The following is a 25,036-nucleotide window of genomic DNA, read 5'->3' on the forward strand; positions in this document are numbered from 1 at the left end:
GCGCGCAAAGATTGCTGTCAAGGCTCTTCCCTTACTTCCCATAGTAACTTGGAGTATACCTCCTCCAGCTCCGGGAATTTACCTATCCTAATGTAGCCTCCTGGTAAGCCTCAGACTCGCTCAGCTGGCTTTCGTCTAGGGGGAGCAGCCTTTGTGTAGGTGCTGTGTGATGTACCCCACCATGCCAAATATCAGACAGTACACCATATGCGATTAAATGATTACACTTTATAGATCTTACTGGAACTATGTAATTAATAGAGATACAATATAAAAGGAAAGTAAAAGACGCCAAACTTATCAAAGTACAACCACTTCGTGCACAACTGTTGGAGCTCAATTAACAGTCTTCTTTCCACCATTCGATCCCCTCCGACCCCCTCGACCCACCGCCTGGGACCAACCACGTTGTTCATCCAGACGCTCCACATGAGTCTGTCCTCGTCTCCTCTCCTCGCCAAAGACCCTGGGCCTCGGACTCCCGCTCAGGGTCCATTCTGTCGCCCCGCTTACAGCATCGCGTCTCCTTTCTCTGTTCCCATTGCGCCTTCTGCCCCAAAGTCCGCAAAAACACATCAAAGTTGCTGGTGAATACAGCAGGCCAGAGGTGCAGTCGATGTTTCGGGCTGAGACCCTTCGTCAGGACTAACTGAAAGAATAGCTGGTAAGAGATTTGAAAGTGGGCGGGGGAGGGGGAGATCCAAAATGATAGGAGAAGACAGGAGGGGGAGGGATGGAGCCAAGAGCTGGACAGTTGATTGGCAAAAGGGATATGAGAGAATCATGGAATGGGAGGCCTAGGGAGAAAGAAAGGGGGGGGGGAACCCAGAGGATGGGCAAGGGGTATTGTGAGAGGGACAGAGGGAGAAAAGGAGAGAGAGAGAGAGAGAAAGAATGTGTGTATATAAATAAATAACGGATGGGGTACGAGGGGGAGGTGGGGCATTAGCGGAAGTTTGAGAAGTCAATGTTAATGCCGTCAGGTTGGAGGCTACCCAGACGGAATATAAGGTGTTGTTCCTCCAACCTGAGTGTGGCTTCATCTTTACAGTAGAGGAGGCCGTGGATAGACATATCAGAATGGGAATGGGACGTGGAATTAAAACGTGTGACCACTGGGAGATCCTGTTTTCTCTGGCAGACAGAGCGTAGGTGTTCAGCAAAACGATCTCCCAGTCTGCATCGGGTCTCACCAATATATAGAAGGCCACATTGGGAGCACCGGACGCAGTATATCACCCCAGCCAACTCACAGGTGAAGTGTCGCTCACCTGGAAAGACGGTCTGGGGCCCTGAATGATGGTGAGGGAGGATGTGTAAGGGCATGTGTAGCACTTGTTCCGCTTGCAAGGATAAGTGCCAGGAGGGAGATCGGTGGGGAGGGATGGGGGGGGGGACGAATGGACAAGGGAGTCGCGTAGGGAGCGATCCCTGCGGAAAGCAGGGCGGGGGAGGGAAAGACGTGCTTAGTGGGATCCCGTTGGAGGTGGCGGAAGTTACGGAGAATAATATGTTGGACCCGGAGGCTGGTGGGGTGGTAGGTGAGAACAAGGGGAACCCTATTCCTAGTGGGGTGGCAGGAGGATGGAGTGAGAGCAGATGTGCGTGAAATGGGGGAGATGCGTTTGAGAGCAGAGTTGATGGTAGAGGAAGGAAAGCCCCTTTCTTTTAAAAAAGGAGGACTTCTCCCTCATCCTGGAATGAAATGCCTCATCCTGAGAGCAGATGCGGCAGAGATGGAGGAATTGTGAGAAGGGGGTAGCATTTTTGCAAGAGACAGGGTGAGAAGGGGAATAGTCCGGATAGCTGTGAGAGTCAGTAGGCTTATAGTAGACATCAGTAGATAAGCTGTCTCCAGAGACAGAGACAGAAAGATCTAGAATCTAGGGGAGGGAGGTGTCGGAAATGGACCAGGTAAACTTGAGGGCAGGGTGAAAGTTGGAGGCAAAGTTAATGAAGTCAACGAGCTCAGCATGCGTGCAGGAAGCAGCGCCAATGCAATTGTTGATGTAGCGAAGGAAAAGTGGGGGACAGATACCAGAATAGGTACGGAACATAGATTGTTGCACAAACCAACAAAAAGGCAGGCATAGCTGGGACCCATACGGGTGCCCATAGCTACACCTTTAGTTTGGAGGAAGTGGGAGGAGCCAAAGGAGAAATTATTAAGAGTAAGGACTAATTCCGCTAGACGGAGCAGATTGGTGGTAGAGGGGAACTGGTTAGGTCTGGAATCCAAAAAGAAGCGGAGAGCTTTGAGACCTTCCTGATGGGGGATGGAAGTATATAGGTAAAATCATCGAAAAGTTTCAGAGCGTTAGAAGTGTCACGAACATAGGTAGGAAAGGATTGAACAAGGGGGGATAAAACCGTGTCGAGGGATACAGAAATGAGCCCACAAAAACAATAGCTTACGGACACACAAGAAAGAATAACATCTATCCCAATTGGTTAGCAAATGAATACAATTCTCGTTATCAGTAATTATAACCCAAACAAGCTGCTATAGAGAAGCACTTTCTCAGCAGTTAACATAACAAAGAAGCCATATTATTAGCCTTAGCAGTAACATAAAAGAAGAAACCCCTTACACGAATTTGTCTCAAGTGTTCCAGCACAAACTCTTTCTTAATATTCAAGTTCAAGTTTAATTGTCATTCTATGATATGCATCCCTTTGGGGCCAAACATAGAGCCAACAGTCACACGGAGCACCAGCACAATTAACACATATAATTAATACAGTTACAAAAAAAATTATTAATTTAGCCCAGGTCCTTGAGTGTCATGGCCTGTAGATTGATGATGCATGTATGTTGTCCTAGAGCCACGTTTCTGCAAGAACATCCCGTAGCAGTTCCTCATATTGTGTAGCGCAGCTATAAATAATCCAGCTTTTCTTCCATTGAGCGAACACTGGGGAGCAGCACCAACAGGAGGGGCCATGTGACATGTTACTGAACATCAGCCTGTTTTACATAAACCTCACATTCATCAAGCTCCCTCTCACTGGTGAATACTGAAACAAAGTATTCATTACTAAGGACCTCCCCTACCTCCAGGCACGTTTCTTTTTTTTTATCCCTGATCATAATCCACCGTCACTGACACATGGCAGCAGTCCATAGGTTACTGCTCTTGAGGTTCTGCATTTTAGCTTCCATCTTTCATTCTAGTTCCCTATATTCGCCCTTCAGGACTTCATGCCTTTTCCTAGCCTTGTCAGTGTATACTATGACTTCTGGCAGCTCATCCTCTCCCTAAAGAATACTGTTCTGAGACGTCTCTGATCTTGGCACCTGGGAGACAACATACAAACTGGGAGTCTTATTCTTGTCCATAAAATCTCATGTCTGTTCCCCTAACCAATGGTAGCTATAAACCATGAGAAAAGATACAACTTGGAATTCTAATGTACCTTAAAGGACAGACTAAATTAATTTTATGTGGTAGTCTGCACCTGCTTTGTAAATTGCATTACTGCCTAGGGCAGAAGGCTTACTGATGCTACTGACCAGACGTTGCACTTCTTCACAAACAAAATTCTGCCATGCAGGACGGAAGCTGTTGGAGGTTGGGAGATGAGACGGCATTCAGGTGCTTTTGAACATTTAATAGCTATGACAGCTGGCAAAAAGAAAGGTGAAATTTTGCTGGTTGTCAAACTTGTGATGGGAATTTTGAAGACAGTACTTCTTTACTGTATCATTCAATTCACTGCCAGGATCTTATAAAAGCATTCTAAAATACTTTGGGACAGCAAGATATGCTGTCTGTATATAGACCAGGAAGGTTCAGATTCATTAGGAATTATTCAGGAGTTATGTGAATATAGCAGATAATAATTCAAACAAGAAGCAGTCTTCAGTTCTTAACATAGATTGTAAATTGCAAGTAGTAAATTGAAGTTAACAACATGTCTTTTTGCTGTCTCTGGAGCATAGGCTGCCCACAGGCTAAGAGATATGGTTTGCAAAATGGTGACAATGGTTTGCAAATGCATCAGCCAAACATTAAGACAATGGAGTTGTGTTAATTGGCCTGCTTCAAACCAAACAACATGGCTAAATTATTTGCACCATTGTGACTTCAGTTCAAGCTGACAGACCAGACTGATGTTATCACTTAGTGTATCAAACATGATCACAGGTCTAGGCGATCAATAGTTTTTTTTTGTGTACTCAGGACATTTCTGCCCTCAGACACAGCCCTGACAGCATTAATTTTGAGTGTCTGGGATTTCTATCTTCAGAAGCTTTTAGACATTATGTGTCAATTAGTTTGTCCCAGCAGGAGCATTTGAACATTCAGAGGTGTCTCCCACTATAGATATGTTTAAAGGAAGCATTGCCAACCCAAAATGTTGAAGTAAACAATATCATTGTAACTATAGAAATTGTATTGAATCACCTGCTATTACTTTTGATCTTAAGGGTTTAAAAATGATGTACTTTTGGCTTTGTGAGACTCTACTATGAGTATTTCTTGAAGCACACCTGCTTGTTATGATGAATAAAGACCTTGATACCACTGACTTCAGTATCTTCCTGGTGACTTTGATCACACTCCCAACAAGGTGTGGGGCAAATATTGATGGCAATTGATGTTTGTGGGTACATGTCAGAAAAATCCAGATATTAGAGAATTCTATATTCAATTTATTGCCTTCAATAATCTTAAAAGTCATCTACAGAAAGATCCATTTTTTGTGGTGAATATCTGTCGATGGTGTGCCTTTCTTTGTGCATGGAAACGAGATTGAAATCAGGGAGTTTTATCTGCAGTTCTAAAGATAACCTGACCTTGATTTGAATGACTAATGCTGTGTCCTTCTATTAATTTCTCCGCCACTTCTTCAGCTCATCTTCTGCTGAATCCATCATTCATGTCTGGACTCAACCACAGTATTCTACTGCTCCCATACAAAGCCTAACATTGCATAAAGTAGTTTCAGCTGGATGGAAATGTCAGTAAACATGACATGTTCTTCTAGATGTCTCCGCTGTGGTGGCTGGTGAACCTTGTTTGCCTGTAGACAGGTTGCATTTGAAGCTTTGTGATGGCAAGGAGTGAAGTATCAATAATTGGTACATGGTCAGAGTCAGGATTGAGAATACCAAGGGTCCTGAATATGGATTGGCTCTGACAAGCTGAAACAAATCAGCTAAACCTTATATTAAAGTTGTTATATCACCGGAAGGGTTGGTAGCTCTATGTCATTGTAGTCTTAGCATCATTACCCCTAGCCTTAGTGGTAGCCATGCTTTTTTTAAATTATGCAGAGGAAGCCTGTGACCTCATCCTCGTGAACAATGGGAATTTAGTATAGAAAGGTTTCAGGTAAACCGCATTTATGAAAGCTGATTGTTCTGTAAGGAAATAAGAGTAATTGTTTATTTTAGATGGGTGAAGTTGAAAATCATATGCAATGCCCACTTTCAGCCATCCAGTAACTCTGAGTTTCACATCAGGTTTCCAACACTAATAAAGATCCCAACAGAAAATTAGGGGATGAATTTCCTCAGTAGCATTAGCAACCCAGTTAATTAGCTGCAAGTTTTACTAACTCTGAAATAAACCTACTTCCAATTGTACTCAACTATTATTTTCAGCACAATGAAAATATATTTCTGGGCACATCTCTGTCTTGCTACAACAAAAGATTGACTATACTTTAAAGCAGTGCTAACGTCAAGAATTTGGTTGTGCTGACTTTATTGTAAATGTGAATGTAGACCTAGTTACCTTTTGCAGTTCCAATGGGTATTTTGGTGTAAGAGAGGAGAAGGCTGTTAGTCCCAATCAGAAAATGCATTACACTGTAGTTTGTTCACTTTGCTGTTGCATCAGCTCCACCATATCAGGCGGATATATGTTCTGCCACCTGCATGCTTCAGAGCCATGGACTACCTATAGCAGGTACATCAGACTATTGAGAAGGTACACCAACAATGTCTCCTTAAAAAGAAATCACTGCTAAGTTATGTGAACCAACATCAGCTCCCTCTCCTGAACCAAGATCAGCACCCTCTCCTGAACCAACGTCAGCACCCTCTCCTGAACCGTCAGCACCCTCTCCTGAAGCAACTTCAGCACCCTCTCCTGAACCAAGGTCAGCATCCTCTCCTGAACCAGGGTCAGCATCCTCTCCTGAACCAAGGTCAGCATCCTCTCCTGAACCAACGTTAGCACCCTCTCCTGAACCAATGTCAGCATTCTCCCCTGAACCAATGTCAGCACTCTCTTCTGAAACAACATCCCCAGCATAAAGAACAGATACTCTAGGTGGGCTCATCATTCACATGTCTGACACGAGACCCCAAAACATGCACGCTGCTCTGAGCTTCATCATTGCAAAAGGGGGAGAAGTGATTCTAGGGCACTCTCAAAATCCCCTTGAAAGAATGTAATCCTCACCAACTCATGAAAATCCTGCCCATGACTACTCAATATGAGGGAGAGTGGCAGGGTGAGAACACACAGTGCAGCACCAAGGATTTTGACTCTCTTTGGAGCACTCAAGAGACCAGCAAAAACAACAGGAGAAAGCACTACCTTATAACCTACACTTAAATCCCTGCCAAATATCTCCTATCCTTCCTGAAATGAAGTTTGTAAATCCCAAATTGGTTTTATCAGCCATAGAACTGAAGTGGAAACAAATTATCCTCAACTTTGAGATAGGAAGACTTGCATTCATGAAGCATTTTCATAGCTCTGGATGACTCTCAGCTCTTTTTCTGCAATAAAGAACTTTTAAACTCAATTATTGTAATAGTGAAATGCAATAATCGTACTAGTGAAATATTGAAATAGTGAAAGTTGGCTTGCAGGTACAAGAAGTCATTAAGAAGTCAAACGGAATGTTGGCCCTCATTGCTAGAGGGATATCAGGGAGGTCGGTCATACAGGGTACTGGTGAGGCCGCACCTGGAGTACTATGTGCAGTTCTGGTCTCCATACTTGAGGAAGGATATACTGGCTTTGGAGGCAGTGCAGAGGAGGTTCACCAGATTGATTCCAGGGATGAAGGGGTTAACCTATGAGGAGCGATTGAGTCGCCTGGGATTCAGAAGAATTAGAGGGGATCTTATAGAAGCATACAAAATTTTGAAAGGGATAGATAAGATAGAAGTAGGAAAGTTGTTTCCATTGGTAGGGAAGACTAGAACTAGGGGACATTGCCTCAAGATTCAGGGGAGAATATTTAGGATGGAGATGAGGAGAAACTGTTTTTCCAAGAGAGTGGTGAATCTGTGGAATTCTCTGCCTAGGGAAGCAGTTGATGCTTCTTCACGAAATATATTTAAGATACAGTTAGTTAGGTTTTTACATAATAACGGAATTAAGGGTGATGGGGAAAAGGCAGGTAGATAGAGCTGAATTTACAGACAGATCAGCCATGATCCTATTGGATGGTGGGGCAGGCTCGATGGGCCGGATAGCCTGCTCCTGCTCCTATTTCTTATGTTCTTATGTTGAATGTAATCACACTGAGCACAGGCCCCCCCCCTCCCCCCCAGGGCTGTGTGCTCAGTCCACTGCTGTTCACTCTGCTGACCCACGACTGTGCAGCAATACACAGCTCGAATCACATCATCAAGTTCACCGATGACACGACCATGGTGGGTCTCATCAGCAAGAATGACGAGTCAGAATACAGAGAGGAGGTGCAGCGGTAAACGGACTGGTGCAGAGCCATAACCTGTCTCTGAATGTGAACAAAACAAAAGGGATGGTTGTTGACTTCAGGAGAGCACAGAGCAACTACTCTCCGCAGAACATTGACAGTTCCTCCGTTGAGATTGTTAAGAGCACCAAATTTCTTGGTGTTCATCTGGCAGAGAATCTCACCTGGTCTCTCAGCACCAGTTCCATAGCCAAGAAAGCCCAGTAGCATCTCTACTTTCTGCGAAGGCTGAGTAAAGTCCATCTCCCACCCCCCATTCTCACCACATTCTACAGAGGATGTATCGAGAGCATCCTGAGCAGCTGCATCACTGCCTGGTTCAGGAATTGCATCATCTCAGATCACAAGATCCTGCAGCGGATTGTGAGGTCAGCTGGGAAGATCATCGGGGTCCCTCTTCCTGCTATTACAGACATTTACACCACACGCTGCAACCGCAAAGCTAACAGCGTTGTGAAGGACCCCATGCACCCCTCACACAAACTCTTCTCCCTCCTGCCATCTGGCAAAAGGTACCGAAGCATTCGGGTTCTCACGACCAGACTGTGCAACAGTTTCTTTCCCCAAGCCATCAGACTCCTCAATACTCAGAGTCTAGACTGACATCTACATCATTTATTATTATATTGCAATTTGTCCTCCACTGTGCCTATTGTCTTGTCTATTAATTATTGTACTGCCCCGTACAGTTTTGTGCACTTTTTGTAGTCCTGTGCAGGTCTGTAGATTAGTGTAGTTTTTATGTTGTTTTACGTAGTCTAGTGTAGCCTTGTGCTGTCTCAGGTAGTCTAGTATAGTTTTGTGTTGTTTCATATAGTGCCAGGGTCCTGGAGAAACGTTGTTTCGTTTTCACTGTGTATTGTACCAGCAGCTTATGGTCGAAATGACAATAGACTTGACTTGACTAATACTTTGTTGACCCAACCTCATGTAGGACTGCAGTAGTTTTGAGAGTCATTAAGTTAGAAATTGCTACCAGCCACAAAGAACCTATATTGGCACATCATGCCAGTATCAAGTCCTGATGTCAGTTTCCTGGTAACTAAGGTATGGATACAACTTAGAAACAGCCTGTGAAGTGATAGGACCTTACCCGGCATAAGACCACAGCAGGGCTTGTCCACAAAATGTTTGCAAGATTTTTTTTGGTGAGATTGTTATGCCATACAGGTATTAACATTAATTGCTTCAGAACGTTCCTGTAACTCATTCAAACATTCAAAGCCCATTGAAGTACATATTCAAATGTTAAAAATGCAAAATATATATTCAAGTATCGAAGCATTCTTAATTAATTGAGTACTTACTCTTCTGTCTCACAGCTGGTCTTCTCTATTCAAGTGAATGGGCTTACAATTCCTACTTCATTTCCACCAGGCAAGTTTCTCTGCATCAAGAAAATCTGCAGATAATGGAAATCCAAAGCAACACACACAAAATGCTGGAGGAACTCAGCAGGCCAGGCAGCATCTATGGAAAAGAGTAACCTGTCGATATTTTGGGCGCAGACCCTTCATCAGGACACATGAAATGTTGGCCCGAAATGTTTACTGTTCGCTCTTTTCCATAGATGCTGCCTGGCCTGCTGAGTTCCTCCAGCATTTTGTGCGTGTTGCTTCAAGTTTCTCAGAACAATTGCTAGGGTGCAGCCAGAGTCTTGCCAGTGATTTTGGGATTTTGTTTTCATCTGTGAATCATGAGCATAATAATGTTCATAATGCCAACAATTTGGCCATTGTCCTCGCTATGACATATTTACATACTGCCAATTTTAAATTCTGGCATGAAACAGAGCAATATTTACTAGTATAGACTTATTACAGTAAAAAAGCATTAAATCAATTTAGCTTACCGTTACTGAATAAGCAGGCTTTTAAATAACTGAATATGACTTTATAAACATATTGGTTAATGTTGTAAGAAAAAATATTTTAAAATATCACTATTGCTGACTTTTCACCCAAATGAACCAGCTTAATTTTAAGAGCTTTCTTGAAAGCCTACAAAGGACTGCAATTAGCAGGAACCAGCCATGGTAATTAATTCAATCTGGACATAGTCAATTTTGTGGGGAAAACTGCTTCTAGCACAATATTCTTTAAACCATTCCTGAAGATGTAAGAACATTGATTTATGCTAAATGTAATTGGCACTCTGAAAGAGTGCGATTTTATCTGCTGTGGTTTGGTCAAATACAGATGAGTCATATTGAATAAATCCAACCATAGCTTTGTTGAAGCTCCGGGCCATGAAGTTTAGTTAACATCCAGACCTTAGCAACATGAAATATACCTTTCTCCCCCACTTTCCAACATGCTGAACTCACTTCAGAAAATACCTTTAAGTCAGTTACTTGTGGAAGCAGACACCTTTCCTTTCAAGCATTTGTCAGCTGAGCACTTTTCACATGTTGGCATGTCCCTGCTACTTCTCATTAACCATCCTGATATCATTCTATACATTAGCAATGATCCAATGATACTGATTATGTCAGCTAGGGAAGACTTTTAGACACTGAAAACAGCAAGGGTCACATAAACTTTGTGTGCTAATGTAAAGGTTTAGAATTAAAATTTGGGCGACATGTTGCCATTGTCTAAATTAAGGTTGTACTTTCAACTATATTACCCACGTTCTTCAACAGTTCGATAGTTTTGTTTAATATCAGAGAATGTATACAATATACAACCTGAAATGCTTACTCTCCACAGACATCCCTGAAACAGAAGAAAAAACCCCAAAGAATGAATGACAGAAAAAACATAAGAACTCCAAAGCCCCTGCCCCCTCCCATGCACAAGCAGTATCAACCCCCTCCCACTTATTCTAGAATAAAACATCAGTATTCCCACCACCCACCATGCAAGCAAAGGCAAAGCCCCCAAAGAGATGACCCTGGTCTACACTCCATCAAAAACTAACTGTTCACTTCAACATTTCGATATCCCACAGGCTCCCTCTCTCACTAACAAGGGAGAGGTATATCACTCCTTCCACAGTGACAGGGGAGACAACAGTCACTATTTCGATGTTACAGTCAGTTTGAAGCACTGCTTTTTATTTTGAGTTCCCGACTCGAAAAGCGGCAAATCGATTACCGAGTGCAGAGCCCTCCGACAGCCTCATTCGCTGTCTTCATTGTTCCAGCTCCCGCTACATTTCAGTACATGGCACCGGTGAGAAGTCATGTCCACAGGGCTGTGCAGGCCCCGAAGTCACCCAACTGCAGGCCAAACCTGGACATGCTGAAATGCGGCTGATTGGCAAGCTCCAAGAATGGCATGCGGTCGTGCAGAACCGCAGTCTTTGAGTGCTGCTATAGATGAAAGATCCTGATAGGACCCCAGCAACCCTGAAAGGGAAACTAGAGACATTAGAATAGGAAGAGTTGAACTGTTTCGCTGACGAGCTGGGAGAAGTCGCCCTCTGGTGCCATCGTTCGCTCTTGTGACATTTTGCTGAAATAGTGTAAAAGTGATTTACATCAGTTAAGTAATTATGTTTTTGTAACTAATAGAATAAAACTTCAGGTTACGAAGATGTCTGTGTGCAGCAGAGCAATATACACAAAATACTGGAGGAACCCAGAATGTCAGGCAGCATCTATGGAAATGAATAAACAATCGATATTTTGGGCCAAGACACTTCTTCATGACTGGAAAGGAAGGGTAAAGACACCACAATAAAATGGTTGGGGAGGTAGAAGTTATCTTCCCCCTTCCTTTCCAGTCCTGAAGGAGGGTCTTTTTCTGAAGCATCAACTGCTTAATAATTTCTATAGATGCTGCCTGACCTGCTGAGTTCCTCCAGCATTTTGTGTGTGGTGCTCTGGATTCCCAGCATCTGCAGAATCTCTTGTGTTTATGTGTGCAACAGAGCACCATTTTATGCCTTTCTATAGGGCTGGTACTCCAGTCCGGATGGATGGAAAAAAAGAATGTATGACTGCAGCAGCTGAGTTGCTGTTTTATCCCTGCAGCAGAGGTCAGTGATGGATCAAAATGAAAGCTTCTGTTATCTCCAGTCTGGAAATGATTATTATAAAATACAGGCCTGCAATGTTGTTTTATAGGGGTGATTACAGCCAGAATTGTTATATTAGTCAATTTTATCACTTGTAACTGCAAGGAAGCAGGTTCCCTCTTTTGTGCAAATTGTGTCTAGCTGCTGTAACATTTTTATTGGCCTCTGGCTCAATGATAGGCTGGGGTTTTATTAGCCAATCAGAGTATGGTTCTGTCGTACTCACACAAAGAATAGATTGTAGCTCTTTGTTAATGATATGGAAACGAAATTAGTTGCTGCAGGCTCCTGACAAACCAGTGCCATGAATGCAAATTAGAGCGACTGAGGAAAAAATGTTCAACAATGGTAAACTATCCTCACCTTAAAGGATGCAGAGACACATAGAAAGGTCATGAAATTGTGAAAATAAAACACTAAAGTGTCTGAATTTGTCAGTGCAGAAGGTTGGTTTGTTGATTTTTCTCTGAGAAAATATTACTGGAAGTGCAGCGGAGCAACTGGGATCTCGATGAACAATGGAACAAATAATGCATTGAAGTTATGGAACTGACAAAGAAAGATCACAAGGACTGTGAAACAGATCAGTTACTGGTCAGAAACGCCACTAATAAGCCAGTTTTTCCACACTCTGCTGCTGGATTTTGCCTCCGTAGCTGTGTGAAGAGTTATCACATCCACACAACTGCATTCCACCATTGGACTACTCAAGGAATTCAGTGATAGATCGCAGGCTATTTAGTTCCCCAGTATTTACACCGGAAAATCTGTCCACAGCACCTGCACCAATTTAAACCTTCTGTAGAGTTGTGACATCATTCACTTCAATAGTGCAGAATGTAGAAGAGGGATAAGTGCATTGCTGGTATTTTATAATTTCAAATTAATGGATTTCATTAAATGCATTATTTTATTTTTGTGGTTAAATCGATTGCCTTTTAAATTTCAATAGTGTGTTTAATAGTACATAAAATATTCTGAGCAATTTTGGTACCCGTTTGTAAGGAGAGAAGTGCTGGCCCTGGAGAGGACCCAGAGGAGGTTCACAAGAATGATCCCAGGTTTGAAAGGTTTAATATCAAGGGAACTTGGTGTCTCTGGGCCTGTAAATAATGGAGTTCAGAAGCATGGGTGGGGGGGGGAGTGAAGGAGTAAGGATATGTGGCTTTAATTTCTTCCACCATTGATGCTGTCCTTGCCCTCATCTTCTCCATTTCCAGAATGTACCCACTCACCCCATCTTCCCGCCACCTTAACAGTGATAGAGTTCCCCTTGTCCTTACCTATGACCCCCTGAGCTTCAGCATCCAACCCGTATCATCCTTTGTAACTTCCACCATCTCCAAAGGGATCCTACTACTAAACATATCTCTACCTCTCCCCTGCCCCCTGCTGTCCGCAGAGATTGCTCCCTTTGTAATTCCCTTGTCCATCTGGTATGTGTCTCTGCAAGCAGCCAAAGTACTACACCTGCCCATTCACCTCCTCCCTCAGCTTCATTCAGGGCCCCAAACTGTCCTTCCCTGTGAGACAACACTCCACCTGTGAATCTGCTGGGGTCATCTATTGTATCCGGTGCTCCCGATGCAGCCTCCTCTACGTTGGTGAGACCCATCGTAAGTTGGGGGACTGCTACATCGAGCACCTCTGCTCCACCTATTAAAAAGCAGAACTTCCCAGAGGCCAACCATTTTGATTCCCATTCCCATTCCCATTCCTGTTCCAAAATGTCAGGCCATGGCCTCCTCTTGTGCCACAGTGAGTCTGGGTAGCCTCCAACCTGATGCTATGAATATTGATTTCCCCTACCTGTTAAAAAAAATTCCCCCCCTCTCTTATTCTGTTCCCCACTCTGGCCCCTTACTTCTTCTCACCTGCCTGTCATCTCCCCGTGGGTCCCCTCCTTCCCTTTCTCCTCTGGTCCACTCTCCTCTCCTATCATACTCCTTTCTTTCCTGCCCTTTACCTTTCCTTCCCTCCCTAGCTTTACCTATCATCTTCTAGCTAACCTCCTTACCCTCCTCCAACCTTTATTCTGGTCTCTTCCCCCTTCCTTTCCTGTCCTGAAGAAGGGTCTTGGCTCAAAACATTGATTGTTACTCATTTCCATAGGTGCTGCCTGACCTGCTGAGATCCTCCAGCATTTTGTGTGTGTTGAAAAAAAATCAGCCAAGATTGAATCGTGAAGCAGACTTAATAGACCAAATGGCCTAATTCCTACCCTGTACCTTATGGTCTAAATAGTTCTTGAATGTTTAAGTTTGTTAGGGATGTGTTGTTGCTTTGAAAGCTTGACACATATGGAATTACCCGTCAAAGCATTTCGGCAGAACTGAGAACCAGTGAGGCCTTGTGCTGCTCAGTGTCTGTCAGTCTGGTTGTGTCAGCTTCTTTGCGAAGTGTGTACTGGAAATCTCATCTAGATGAGACCTTGCCTAGCAACTAGGCATCAGGGACTGCAGGTGCAAGCAGCTTTTGGCAATTTCCAGACCAAAATGTGCAAATTTATTGTCGTCATTGCCACAAGTTGCTGGCCAGTTTGCACATTAATAATGATGTTTGCTATTTTGATGTATCATTTTTCATCACATTTCAACCCATTTTTTTGTTTTTGAAAACAAATGATAGAATTACTTATTCCAATCAATATTGTAGTGGCTATTCTAACAAGCCAATGCCGCTGCTGGCAGCCTAATATTGGGGTTGTTATCTTTGTATGATCAATTCAATAGTAATGTTCCAAAGAGTTGAAGAACTGTATTTGTTTCTTTATTAGCAACTAATGGAACAAGCAACCTTAAAGCGATGCAGTTAAGCGTAACTGAGTGAAATTAAGCCTAAACAGAAGTTATGACGCCCGATGGTCCCAAGAACTGAACCAAACTGGCTAGAACAAAGCACAAATATGTAACTTATTCCCTTTGCTTTTACTACGCCGCCACCTACATGACTAGTTACCAAAATAAACATCATACACATAGAATACAATGCAGATAGAGAACAGATGCATGGCTGTTACAAATATTAAAGACTATATCTCAAAATTAATATATCTGCTTCAAAGAAACAGATAACTGGATCGTTTTCAATAAACACAGCAGGGAACTGGAGGAATCTATGAAGCCATGGAACAAAGGAATAAAAATATGAATCAGTCCCTGCCATTAATGACAGCCCAGGAATGAATACCAGCTTTACATGTGGAAATTCTATCTTTAAAGAAGTGTACAACTGTAACTAATATTAAATGATATTTATGGCAACGTACTTTAGTTATTATATTCCTTTTCTTCATCTCTTGCTTTCTGTGGTTCACTATTTTGTATCAATGTTTACTGCAACTCAGGTAACCTATAGCTATAATGATCATATTCCTAGCCAGTGCCCTTTTGTTCCGTTTTGTTGGTCTGGATCATACAGATTAATGCCTGTGGTTCTGACCTTCTCCCCAAATCACAGTGGGAAATTGAAAGAAATTTTGTGCAAATTACTGTTGGGTGTATCAGTTATATTCTCCATTTCTAATTCGTGGAATAAAGCAATCACAATATTTTGGGTGTACTGTCATTAATAATCTTCTGTGAAATCTTGCTCAATTTCTGCCAGTGCAGTCTCTGTTGATAGCGGCAATGTCACAGTTGTGTTCTGATGAAGTCCTGCATCTGAATATCTCTGCTTCTCAAATAATCAGCAGAAATTTAGCTGGTATATCCAGTGGCAAGTAGTGTTAATCCAGCACAAGATAGCACAATTCTATGTCTGTAGCTAAGAAAATCAACTATTTATGAATAGGTCTGTGCCTAAGTATACAATGTAGACCTGGACTGCTACACTAAAAAAATGAAGTGCATATTTTTTTTGTCTGACAAGTGTTTCACCTGCCATTATTTTCTTCAAAAATAGAGGTACATATTTTTGGGTGAGTAGCCTCAAGATAGGTAATGGTTTGCTGATGGTAGTGCTGGACTAGTGCCCCAGAGATGGTAAAGGTTAAACTGTCTTCTGAAGCATACATTTTATTTGAGCTAATTGGTGACTAACTCTCAAAAATGAGGTCCAAAAAAAAATACACAGACACACATTTGATAGAAAGTGGCAGAATCAGATTGCATATCCGGCAGATCATCATGCAAATCAGTGTGCAATGCTTCCATATTACAGCTTCATGCTTCAGGCAACACCCCAGCATAACCTATAACAGCTAAATCAGTATTAATAAAAATATAGGAGCTGCCATCCTTGGCATTAAAACAGATTGTGACACCTTGTAGTTTGTTTGCTAGATTGTCTGTTTCTGAGAGTTAATTTTATGGTCTGTGTGGTGCTGAATTTTTTTTGTTATGGAAGGCTATGCCAGAGGATATTTCTTCTAAGTGATTGGTAGGGCTTCCTCTGGGAAATGAAAGAATGAAGGAAGGTCAAACACAGCAGGACCAGCTGCTAGAAAAGGAAGGAGGAGGAGGGAGAGAAAAGCTCTTAACAGGAGACCAGTTTGCCAAGAGTCCTTAGGGAGCCATTCTTTAACACCATTTTCAGCAAAGACCAGCAACTTAATTGTTTTACACAGGAGATTGTGTCTAAATTCCCTCTACAAATGAAGCCACTCCTGCAGAACACAGCAGAGACTTTTACAGGTCTGGTTCCTTCCAGGCTGCTTCTAGATATATGACTTCCACCATCCAGTCTGCAGTACACTGACGTAATAAGAGATGCTATTGCAGTGCTCCACACAAAGGGAAACAGTTCAGAGACAGGCAGTGAAATGCAAATTAAAATTTGCACAGATTGCAGGTTCTCCTGTGGTGCACAGTACCACTCACTCAGGCTCATTGCCTTCTCTTCAACTCGTGTTATTTCGGCCATTTCAATGAAGTGAAAGAGATTTCATTTTCTCATTATCCATCTGATGCATGATCACGGACAGGAGCCCCCTCCATCCTGCAATGTTCTCCTGTGCCACCAGAATCTGACCCATCAGGACAAGTCAAATGCCGGCTACTCAGTGATAAATTTAGCTCTTATTGCCTATAACTCTGACAGGAATCCATATTCATGTTGCACAGCAATTCTGCAATGATAACCGTGCTTCTGTGGATAATGTTGCCTTCAGTGTACTCAAGCATCAAACCTCATCATGTACAAACAATATTTGGATGGTTTACTTCAAGGTCCACAATATGCAAGGCTGTGGGCCAGGTTCTGGAAAGTAGAGTTAGATTGAGTAACTCTTAAATGGCAAGGACATGATGGGCCAAATGGACTTCATTGTCACTACATTTTGGTGATTCTTTTGAACACTTTTGTTTATTTTGCACAAAATTTGAGAAATACACATGTATACACCTATTTACATTTTCATTATCTACACCTTTTTATTACATTTTAATTCAGCCATTCAAACACAGACACTTAGATATACAGACCAGGAAAATAATGCATTTTCTAGCTGACTTACTGATGCCATCAATTAAAATTATTTGACCCTTTGAATTAATTATTACCACTAATTATATGCTGCCTATGCCTGTTCTTCAAAGAGCTAGGGATTTCAGGATATGTCTGTGTTGATGAATTATTGGGTCGATCCAGGGTGACAATACCAATTTGAAAGGACAGGCATCATGAATATTGTCTCTAAGTACGTTCATTCTGAAAATGAATCTCGGGGTTATGTATGGTGACATATATGTATTTTGATAATAAATTTACCTCAACTTTTGAACTTTGTTATGGGAATATGGAAACAAGTTGTCAATCATTACTGCTGTACTAATGGGAAGTATAACAATAACCAATAATAGTGTGGTATCAGCATTTATTTTTCCTTGGATATTGTGTTCTTCTCATTATCCTCACGATCTGGTACTGCCAAAAGGTTGATCTACAGTCCCCAAGTTAGGACAGTGTTCCATTCCTGAGCACTGTCTGTAACCTGAACTGTTTATAAATTGGAAATGAATAAAACCAATGTATGGAAGAGGATTGCAGAAACGGTTGTGATGGTGCAAACAGGATGAGACGAGTGTAGCAGCTTCGCCAACTCAGTGAGCAAGCGAATGATTCTTCTCAACGTTACTAGCTCCGCTCAGCCGGACCCAGCCCCCCATTGTTGCCACTCGGGGGGAGGAGGCTTACAGAAATGTCCAGCTCCAACCCATTAGAAGATGCCCGCAGTGACCAGCAGATCCATCACCATGTATCCTGCTGGTCTCCAAAGTGTTCATTCTAACGTATGGGCTGTCCCCATAAGTCGGGTATTCGTAACCTGTTGAGGACCTGTACGGTTGTATAGGATGGACTGAATGGATCTGGTGGTCTTTATATGCCTATGACTTTTCAGTTATTTTCTAAATAATTGTTGTTGCTTCTGTCAAAGACAATGTTTTGTAGTTTGCTCATGCGTCACTGCTTTGGGTACCTATGGACACTGCTATACCAGTAAATAAAGGAAGTGTGCCAAAGGGACAGGACCAAAGGCACAAAACCTATAACAATGTCACCAGAAAATAAATGTTTGGCCACCTATGGGGGCTAAAGACTGACAGGCTTCCTGGTTCTGATGATTCATAGTCTGGGTCATAAAGGAAGTAACTGCCGAGAAAAGTGAATTCATCAGTTGTAACCTCTCTGGAATCTGTAAAGGTCCTCAAGAGGAAAGCTACAAATACAACCATACTTTTAAAAAGAAGTAGACATAAACACATAGCCACATAGCTGAAGAAAAAGCCAAAATTCATTATTGGGATCTCCTTGGGAAATGTTCCGCTGACATCAGAGTGGGGATTGTTTATGAATTCAGTGATTCCTGACATGGTGTCAACCTAAGAGCATTCTGTTCCCATTAGTTGACTCCTCTTGATTTAACTGTAGGTGTGCCTCTACTGACCCGCAGAAAAGCATTTTCTAGAGGATCCATGTAGGACTCAAGAGTTCCTATCTGTTCACCTTTTTCCAGGCAGCCTAATGCAGAGAAGATGTTGGAGCTCAAAGTCTAAGTAGCCTTGGTGTGAGCATTAATTAGAGATAGCTTGATATAATAACCCGAAGCCCTGTTAACAACTGCAGCATCAACTGAGATGGCCACAGGTTCCATTAATACCTTCATTGCCAATACCAGTGTCCAGGCCAAACGCAAGGGCATTTTTTGGCAGAGAAACATAGAAAACCTACAGCATAATACAGGCCCTATGTTTTATTATCATGTGATAACTCTTAAAGCAGCATTGCTTGCTTGAAATCACTGCTGCAAGTGATGGAGTAGATATGGCTGACCTGCTAAGAATGTGTTGGATGCAGAGTTCGGCACCGCATTTCACTGACATGCAATCAGATATAAGGGCAATAGAAGTGGAGACCCCTGCACCCCATCCTAATAGTGATGTAGGTCCACCTGTTTCATTTGTGATTTGATGAAGTATCCACCATTGTCATCCATGGCAGATTCACCATCAGCCCTTGATAGTGCTCAAATTGCTCTCTTCTGACTATGAGGTCTATTTTCTTGACAAAGACACTCCTGGTTTTGAGGCAGCAACTTCAAATGAGGATTGTAAGTCAATGACATGCTCATGGACTTTCATTGTCCAATATGGTTCATGTTTGGCATGAGAATGGTAATAGATCTTATGTTTCCATTCAACTGTGTAGTGTGAATAAAATATAATTAACATTCAGTCTGATGGTTTATGTGTCAGTGTTTGAACAACTGTGGGCAAAATAGAAAAGTCCCCTGTATCCATCTGTGTGTGTGTGTTAGAGCAATTGTGTAGGGAACAATGCCATCTTCAATACAGAGTACTGTACCCTCTTTCTGACAATAATACTCATTGGTGTTCAATTTGGTGGATTTCTTCTTGAATCTTGTGACATGTTATATATGCATCACTTCCAGAAGATTGTAGGATTCATCTAAAAGCAATGATAATCTATGTCTTATTTTTTGACCATATCCAAATATTTGTTCTAAAGAACAGAGTTTAACTTGTTCCCCTTTCTAAGCCATAATCTTTTTGTAGTGGCATTTATTGTTGATAATGTCATAATCGCCCAGTTTTATATCATATTCTCCCACTGGCAACTTTCCAGTGATACTTCTGTTTAATAACTACAAATAAACATTATTACCCAAAAGCAAAATACTGTAGATGCTATAAATCTGTAAAAAGCTAGAGAGGAAGCATCTACGGACAAAGAAATAGCAAGCGAAAAAGAGAATAAAAAATAATATTGCCAGCTGAAAGAGGATATTAAAATCTGGCGAATAACAAAATTACTTCCCAAGGTGGTTTAAGTACGAGGAGGCAGTAAAATTTGAAATTACCAGGTGGGAAGAGAAAAAACTCAAAGATGGAAACATGATGTATGGAGGGATACGGTCCGTGTGCAGGTCGTTGGGACTAGGCAGAAAATGGTTCAGCACAGCCAAGAAGGGCCAAAAGGCCTGTTTCTGTGCTGTAGTTTTTCTATGGTTTCTATGAGTTAAAAGGTTGGAATTGATTAACAAAACGTCGAATTTATTGTTGAGTTCAGATGACTGTATTGTGTCTAGTGAGAAGATGAAATGCTGTTTCTCAAGCTTCCATTAAATGTAGTTGGAACAGTATAAGAAGCAAGAGAAAGGAAGGTCAGAATGGGAACAAATTGGGGAGTTAAAAGGGCAGGCAGCTAAGCTCAGGGTCATGCAGTACTTGCCATCTGAATGGAGATTATGGAATCCGCACGTGGATTTTCCAGGTGTAGTGGAAATCACATAATACATTATTGGATTATTTACTCCAAAACTAGAAACCAACAAAGATATTTTAGAGCCAGAATTTAATATTATTACAGTATGTTCACCACTGTTTATTTAAAATTTGTAATTGGACTCATTTGACTACATGCATTCAAATGATTTAGATAGAAAGAAGTTAACTGTAAAGTGTTGTATATTTTTATTGCTATTTCACAGTTATATAATAAATATGCCTTCAAATGAGATCACTATGAAGTCTAATTAGTGCCATTTTGTTCCATACATTCTGTTTAGAAACCTATTGGTGTCAGGGCCCTCTAACATGACTGGAATCCTTGTCCACCTTACTCCAACGCTCCATCTTCATCTGTTTGTTTTGCAAACTCAACTCTTGTAATCACATCATTGGTTAATCTTCCTGATCTTCACCTGTGACACCTGTACCATAAAAAGTTCCATTAATACAAAAGAGCATCTCTTCTTGATTCTAACAATAGCAAATAAGCTTGAAGTGGGAGATTATTATCATGTTGGATTGAGATGAGTTTTGCCATTAATCCTTTGAATTGCATTTTTCATCCTACTAAAGAACTACCGAATGAAGCAGTCAAATCATTTTTGGATAGCTGGGGCAGCGCAGTAGTGGTTAGCACAGCGCTTTACAGTATCAGCGACCCAAGTTCAATTCCTGCTGCTGTCTGTAAGGAGCCCGTTTCCTTCGTGTGCTCTGGTTTCCTCCCACCATCCGAAGACGTCCCACTTGGGAGGTTAATTGTTTATTGTAACTTGTCCCGTGATTAGGCTAGGATTAAATCAGAGATTGCTGGGCAGTGTGGCTCAAATGGGCAGAAGTGGTGTGTTATGTACCTTAAAGTGCTGTTATCAATGATAGATTATAGAGCTAGACTTTTATTTTGCAGATGCATTATTCCAACTATCTAATATTTCCTTTTTCAGATCATTTGCCTGCAGGATTTTTTTGGAGATGATGATGTCTTTGTTGCATGTGGTCCAGAAAAGTACCGATACGCCCAGGATGACTTTTTGCTGGATAGTAGTGGTAAGATACCGTGGCTCATTCTGTTCAGGATTCAGATTGAATATCGTTTACCTCCAGGGGAATGCTAAAAAGTCAAGAAGATTTTCCACTGATCTACTTTGAATGAGTCATCAGACATCTTTTTATCAGTAATGACATTGATTATTTTGTTATAGATTATGCTGAGATAAATGAATTGTTATTTTTAAATTACTGTTTGATTTCTGAGGAAGTTGCCTTTATTTAACATCAAATATTTAATTTGCAGTGTATTCAAATAAACCTCATTACATCTGTCAGGTTGGCTCAATTTCCAATTGTTTATCAGATTAGAAATACAGAGCATCTATCTGTTATTATGAAATAATTCAGAGTTTCAAGTCCCCACTTTGTGCTGAGCTACATATTTCTCAACTGCCAGCACGATGTTTTCTGTTGTTTGATGGAAAATGATAAAGTGACCAGAAATCACCTCCTTTAACATTTATCCAGTGGCCTGTAGATATCTATAATATGTGCTGAGTTTAAGCTTGTCTGTGATGCCTCAGAAGTTGAATGTCTTTCTGCTATGACTCAAAAGAATGAAGACCTTTCAGGGAGATGCAGAAGAAGATTGCCAAATGGAATGGAAGGATAATTTCTTCACATGAAGCTTTAAAAAAAAAGCAGATGAGAATCTTGATCAGGGTTAAAGTATCTTTTCCTTAAAAAGAACAGTCCTAACCAGCTAGTGCATTAACACAGCCTGTTCAATCATGATACAATCATTTTCAGACATCCCATCTCTCCCGGAAGTTCCAGGAGTCTCCCGCATATTGATAGTGGCTTCCTGATGCCCGCAAATCATATACAATATCCCGGAAATCGATTTTTTGAGAGCGAGCGCGAGAGAGAGAGTGAGCAAGAGAGAGAGCGTGCAAGAGAGAGCGTGAGAGCGAGCGAGAGAGAGAGTGCGCCATGGCAGAGTGTTCCAAAAAAAAATATAAAACGTACTTCATCCCAGACTGCACTAAAGTGTACCCCTGCATAAAAGGGGTCAAAAATAATGACAGTGTTGCTCGCTGCACTGTTTGCAACAGTGACTTTTCCATTGCCCATGGTGGGTTAAGACTGTAACTAGGGTTGCCAACTGTCCCATATTAGCTGGGACATCCCGTATATTGGGCTAAATTAGCTTGTCTCATACGGGACCACCCTTGTCCTGTACTTCCCCCGCTAAGGTAGAGTGTTCCTATGAAACCTTTCGTAAGCTGAAATGGCGTAAAGTGAAGAAGCAATTGCCATTAATTTATATGGGAAACATTTTTGAGCATTCCCAGACCCAAAAAATAACCTACCAAATCATACCAAATAACACATAAAACCTAAAATAGCACTAACATATTGTAAAAGTAGGAATGATATGATAAATACACAGCCTATATAAAGTAGAAATAATGTATGTACAGTGTAGTTTCACTTAACAGAATCGGGAAGATTAAGCCAAAACGGATTTGTAGAAAAAATCGGCACGTACACAAATGCGCACGTCACGCATGCGCACACAGGTGCCCGCACAAGGCTTTATGGTAATGGTAGTCTTTCTCGGGGTAAACACAAGTGTCCCGTATTTGACTGCTACTTTTGTCCCTTATTTTGGAGTGAGAAAGTTGGCAACCCGAACTGTAAAGGCATGTTGGGGTGAGATTAACAGGTGTCATTCGTTCATTAGCATAGCTAACGTTATTTAAACTAGCTGGCTTGCTGCTAAGGAGCTACTCTATTTCAGGCATCTCACCTCTGGGAGTCTCCCGCAAATTGATGGTGCTACCTCCCTGAAATGAGTTTTTGCAGAGTGGGACGTCTGCATTTTGCTCCCGAGCCTCACTGTCGTCTTCCAAGTGGACTGCTGTTCAGATCCATTAGGAATAGCAAGGAGAACAGCACTTATGGCAGCAGGAGACCACTGCTGGTGATCTGAGGGTAACACACACAAAATGCGGGAGGAACTCTTATCAGGCCAGGCAACATCTATGGAAAAAGGTAGTCAATGTTTCGATCCTGCCGAAGGATTTCGCCCCGAAACCGCGACTGTACTTTTTTCCATAGATGCTGCCTGGCCTGCTGAGTTCCTCCAGCACTTTGTGTGTGTTGCTCGGATTTCCAGCATCTGCAGATTTTCTCTTGTTTATGATCTGTGAGTTAGGTTGGTTGAGAACTGCTAAGTCTAGAGGAGAATTTGATCAAACGGGGAGGAAAGCCCCACAATGAAGAACCCAAGGTTTCCTTACAGGCCCCAGAAAGAAAATCTTTAAAATTACCAGAACCTCTCGAACACAATCACCTTTAACTGGAGGTTCCATCACTAGTTTCTACTGCTGATAAATTGGCAGTTAAATCTGCATTAGAATCTGAATACCCTCATTGGGATCTGCTGTTTTAATATTGATGGGACACCTGCAGCAGCTGTTTTTTACATTGGGATGGATTGAGCCAAAATGACAGCAGTTAAAAACTTGTCAGGAAAGCTGTAAAGTTGTGTGAGGGACAATGTTTAACATTTGGGCTTTAGTGTTTACTTTTGTAATTTGTTCAAGGCTGCTGAGACTCCTTAAATCTGTTCACTGTAGTATCTTTTTTATAAAGTTTCGGCAAGGAGATGCATATGTTAGTCATCTGCTTTGTTCCTATTTCATTTGCAAATGAATGTCTGGAGTTTTGATGCATTGAATGTCACATACAAACAGAACGAAACATCTGACCTTCTATTCCTTGGGTTCTGCATTTCCTGTCGACAAAAATGAGATTTTTTTCTCTATTGTGGCATAAATAAATGCACTTGTCTTCTGGCAGGGGAAAATTTTCAAATTATGCAGCTAGAATTAAAAATTTCTGAACCATTCCACAGAAATACCTTGAGTGGCTTTATAATGGCAAATTTTACAATGCCACATGACAGATAGAGACCTGAGTTAAATTCACTCTGATGTCTGGTACAAAGTAGTAAGATTAATAAATTATAATCAATGTTCTCTTTGTTGCTCTAGTAATATATTTCAGATTCTCTCTGTTTTTATTAAATCTTGTGAATCACATTAATGTTCCTTATATTCAAATTGTCAACTTATTTCTAAATTGATAGTATTCCAGCCTCAAGTAGAAACTTGTGGTTTAAACCCTTTCTTTGGAGACTTAAGCACAATGTCTAGGCTAGCACCAATGAGGGAACGCTAGATTATCAGAAAAGTAGATATTTGGAGTAGGCATTGAGGTGAAGTCACATCAGGTATAGGAAGTTCTAAGGCACTATATTAAGTATTTTAAGTTCTTCCTGGAGTCCTGAAAAAATTTAAACTGCAGCCAGTATACCTGCACACACTGCCTGAAGTTTTTCGTGTACTCCAAATGGAAGGGCATCTCAAAAGTGCATTTGAGCTGGAAAATGGCATATGGGATTTAATACAGACAAGTGTTGCACTTTGGGAGGACTAACCAGGATAGGATTTACACGGTGAGCGGTAGGGCACTGAGGAGTGTGGTATCAGAGGATATCTGGGAGTACAGATTCTTTG

General features: G+C 41.6%; 1 protein-coding gene across 5 annotated transcripts in view; it reads left to right on the plus strand.

Moving 5' to 3' along the window:
- Window positions 1-25,036, plus strand: part of dclk2a (doublecortin-like kinase 2a) — a 367,725-nt gene that overhangs the window by 207,823 nt on the left and 134,866 nt on the right. For all 5 annotated transcript variants that reach the window (XR_011885758.1, XM_072256046.1, XM_072256047.1 and 2 more), the window contains exon 3: window positions 21,404-21,506. Coding sequence is in view for 4 of the 5 variants with exons in the window: in XM_072256046.1 (XP_072112147.1) it covers window positions 21,404-21,506 (103 nt within the window). In the remaining variant the exon portion in view is untranslated. The remainder of the gene's footprint in view (window positions 1-21,403; window positions 21,507-25,036) is intronic.

The sequence above is a fragment of the Mobula birostris genome, chromosome 4, assembly GCF_030028105.1.
Source record: "Mobula birostris isolate sMobBir1 chromosome 4, sMobBir1.hap1, whole genome shotgun sequence".
NCBI classification, from domain to species: domain Eukaryota; kingdom Metazoa; phylum Chordata; class Chondrichthyes; order Myliobatiformes; family Myliobatidae; genus Mobula; species Mobula birostris.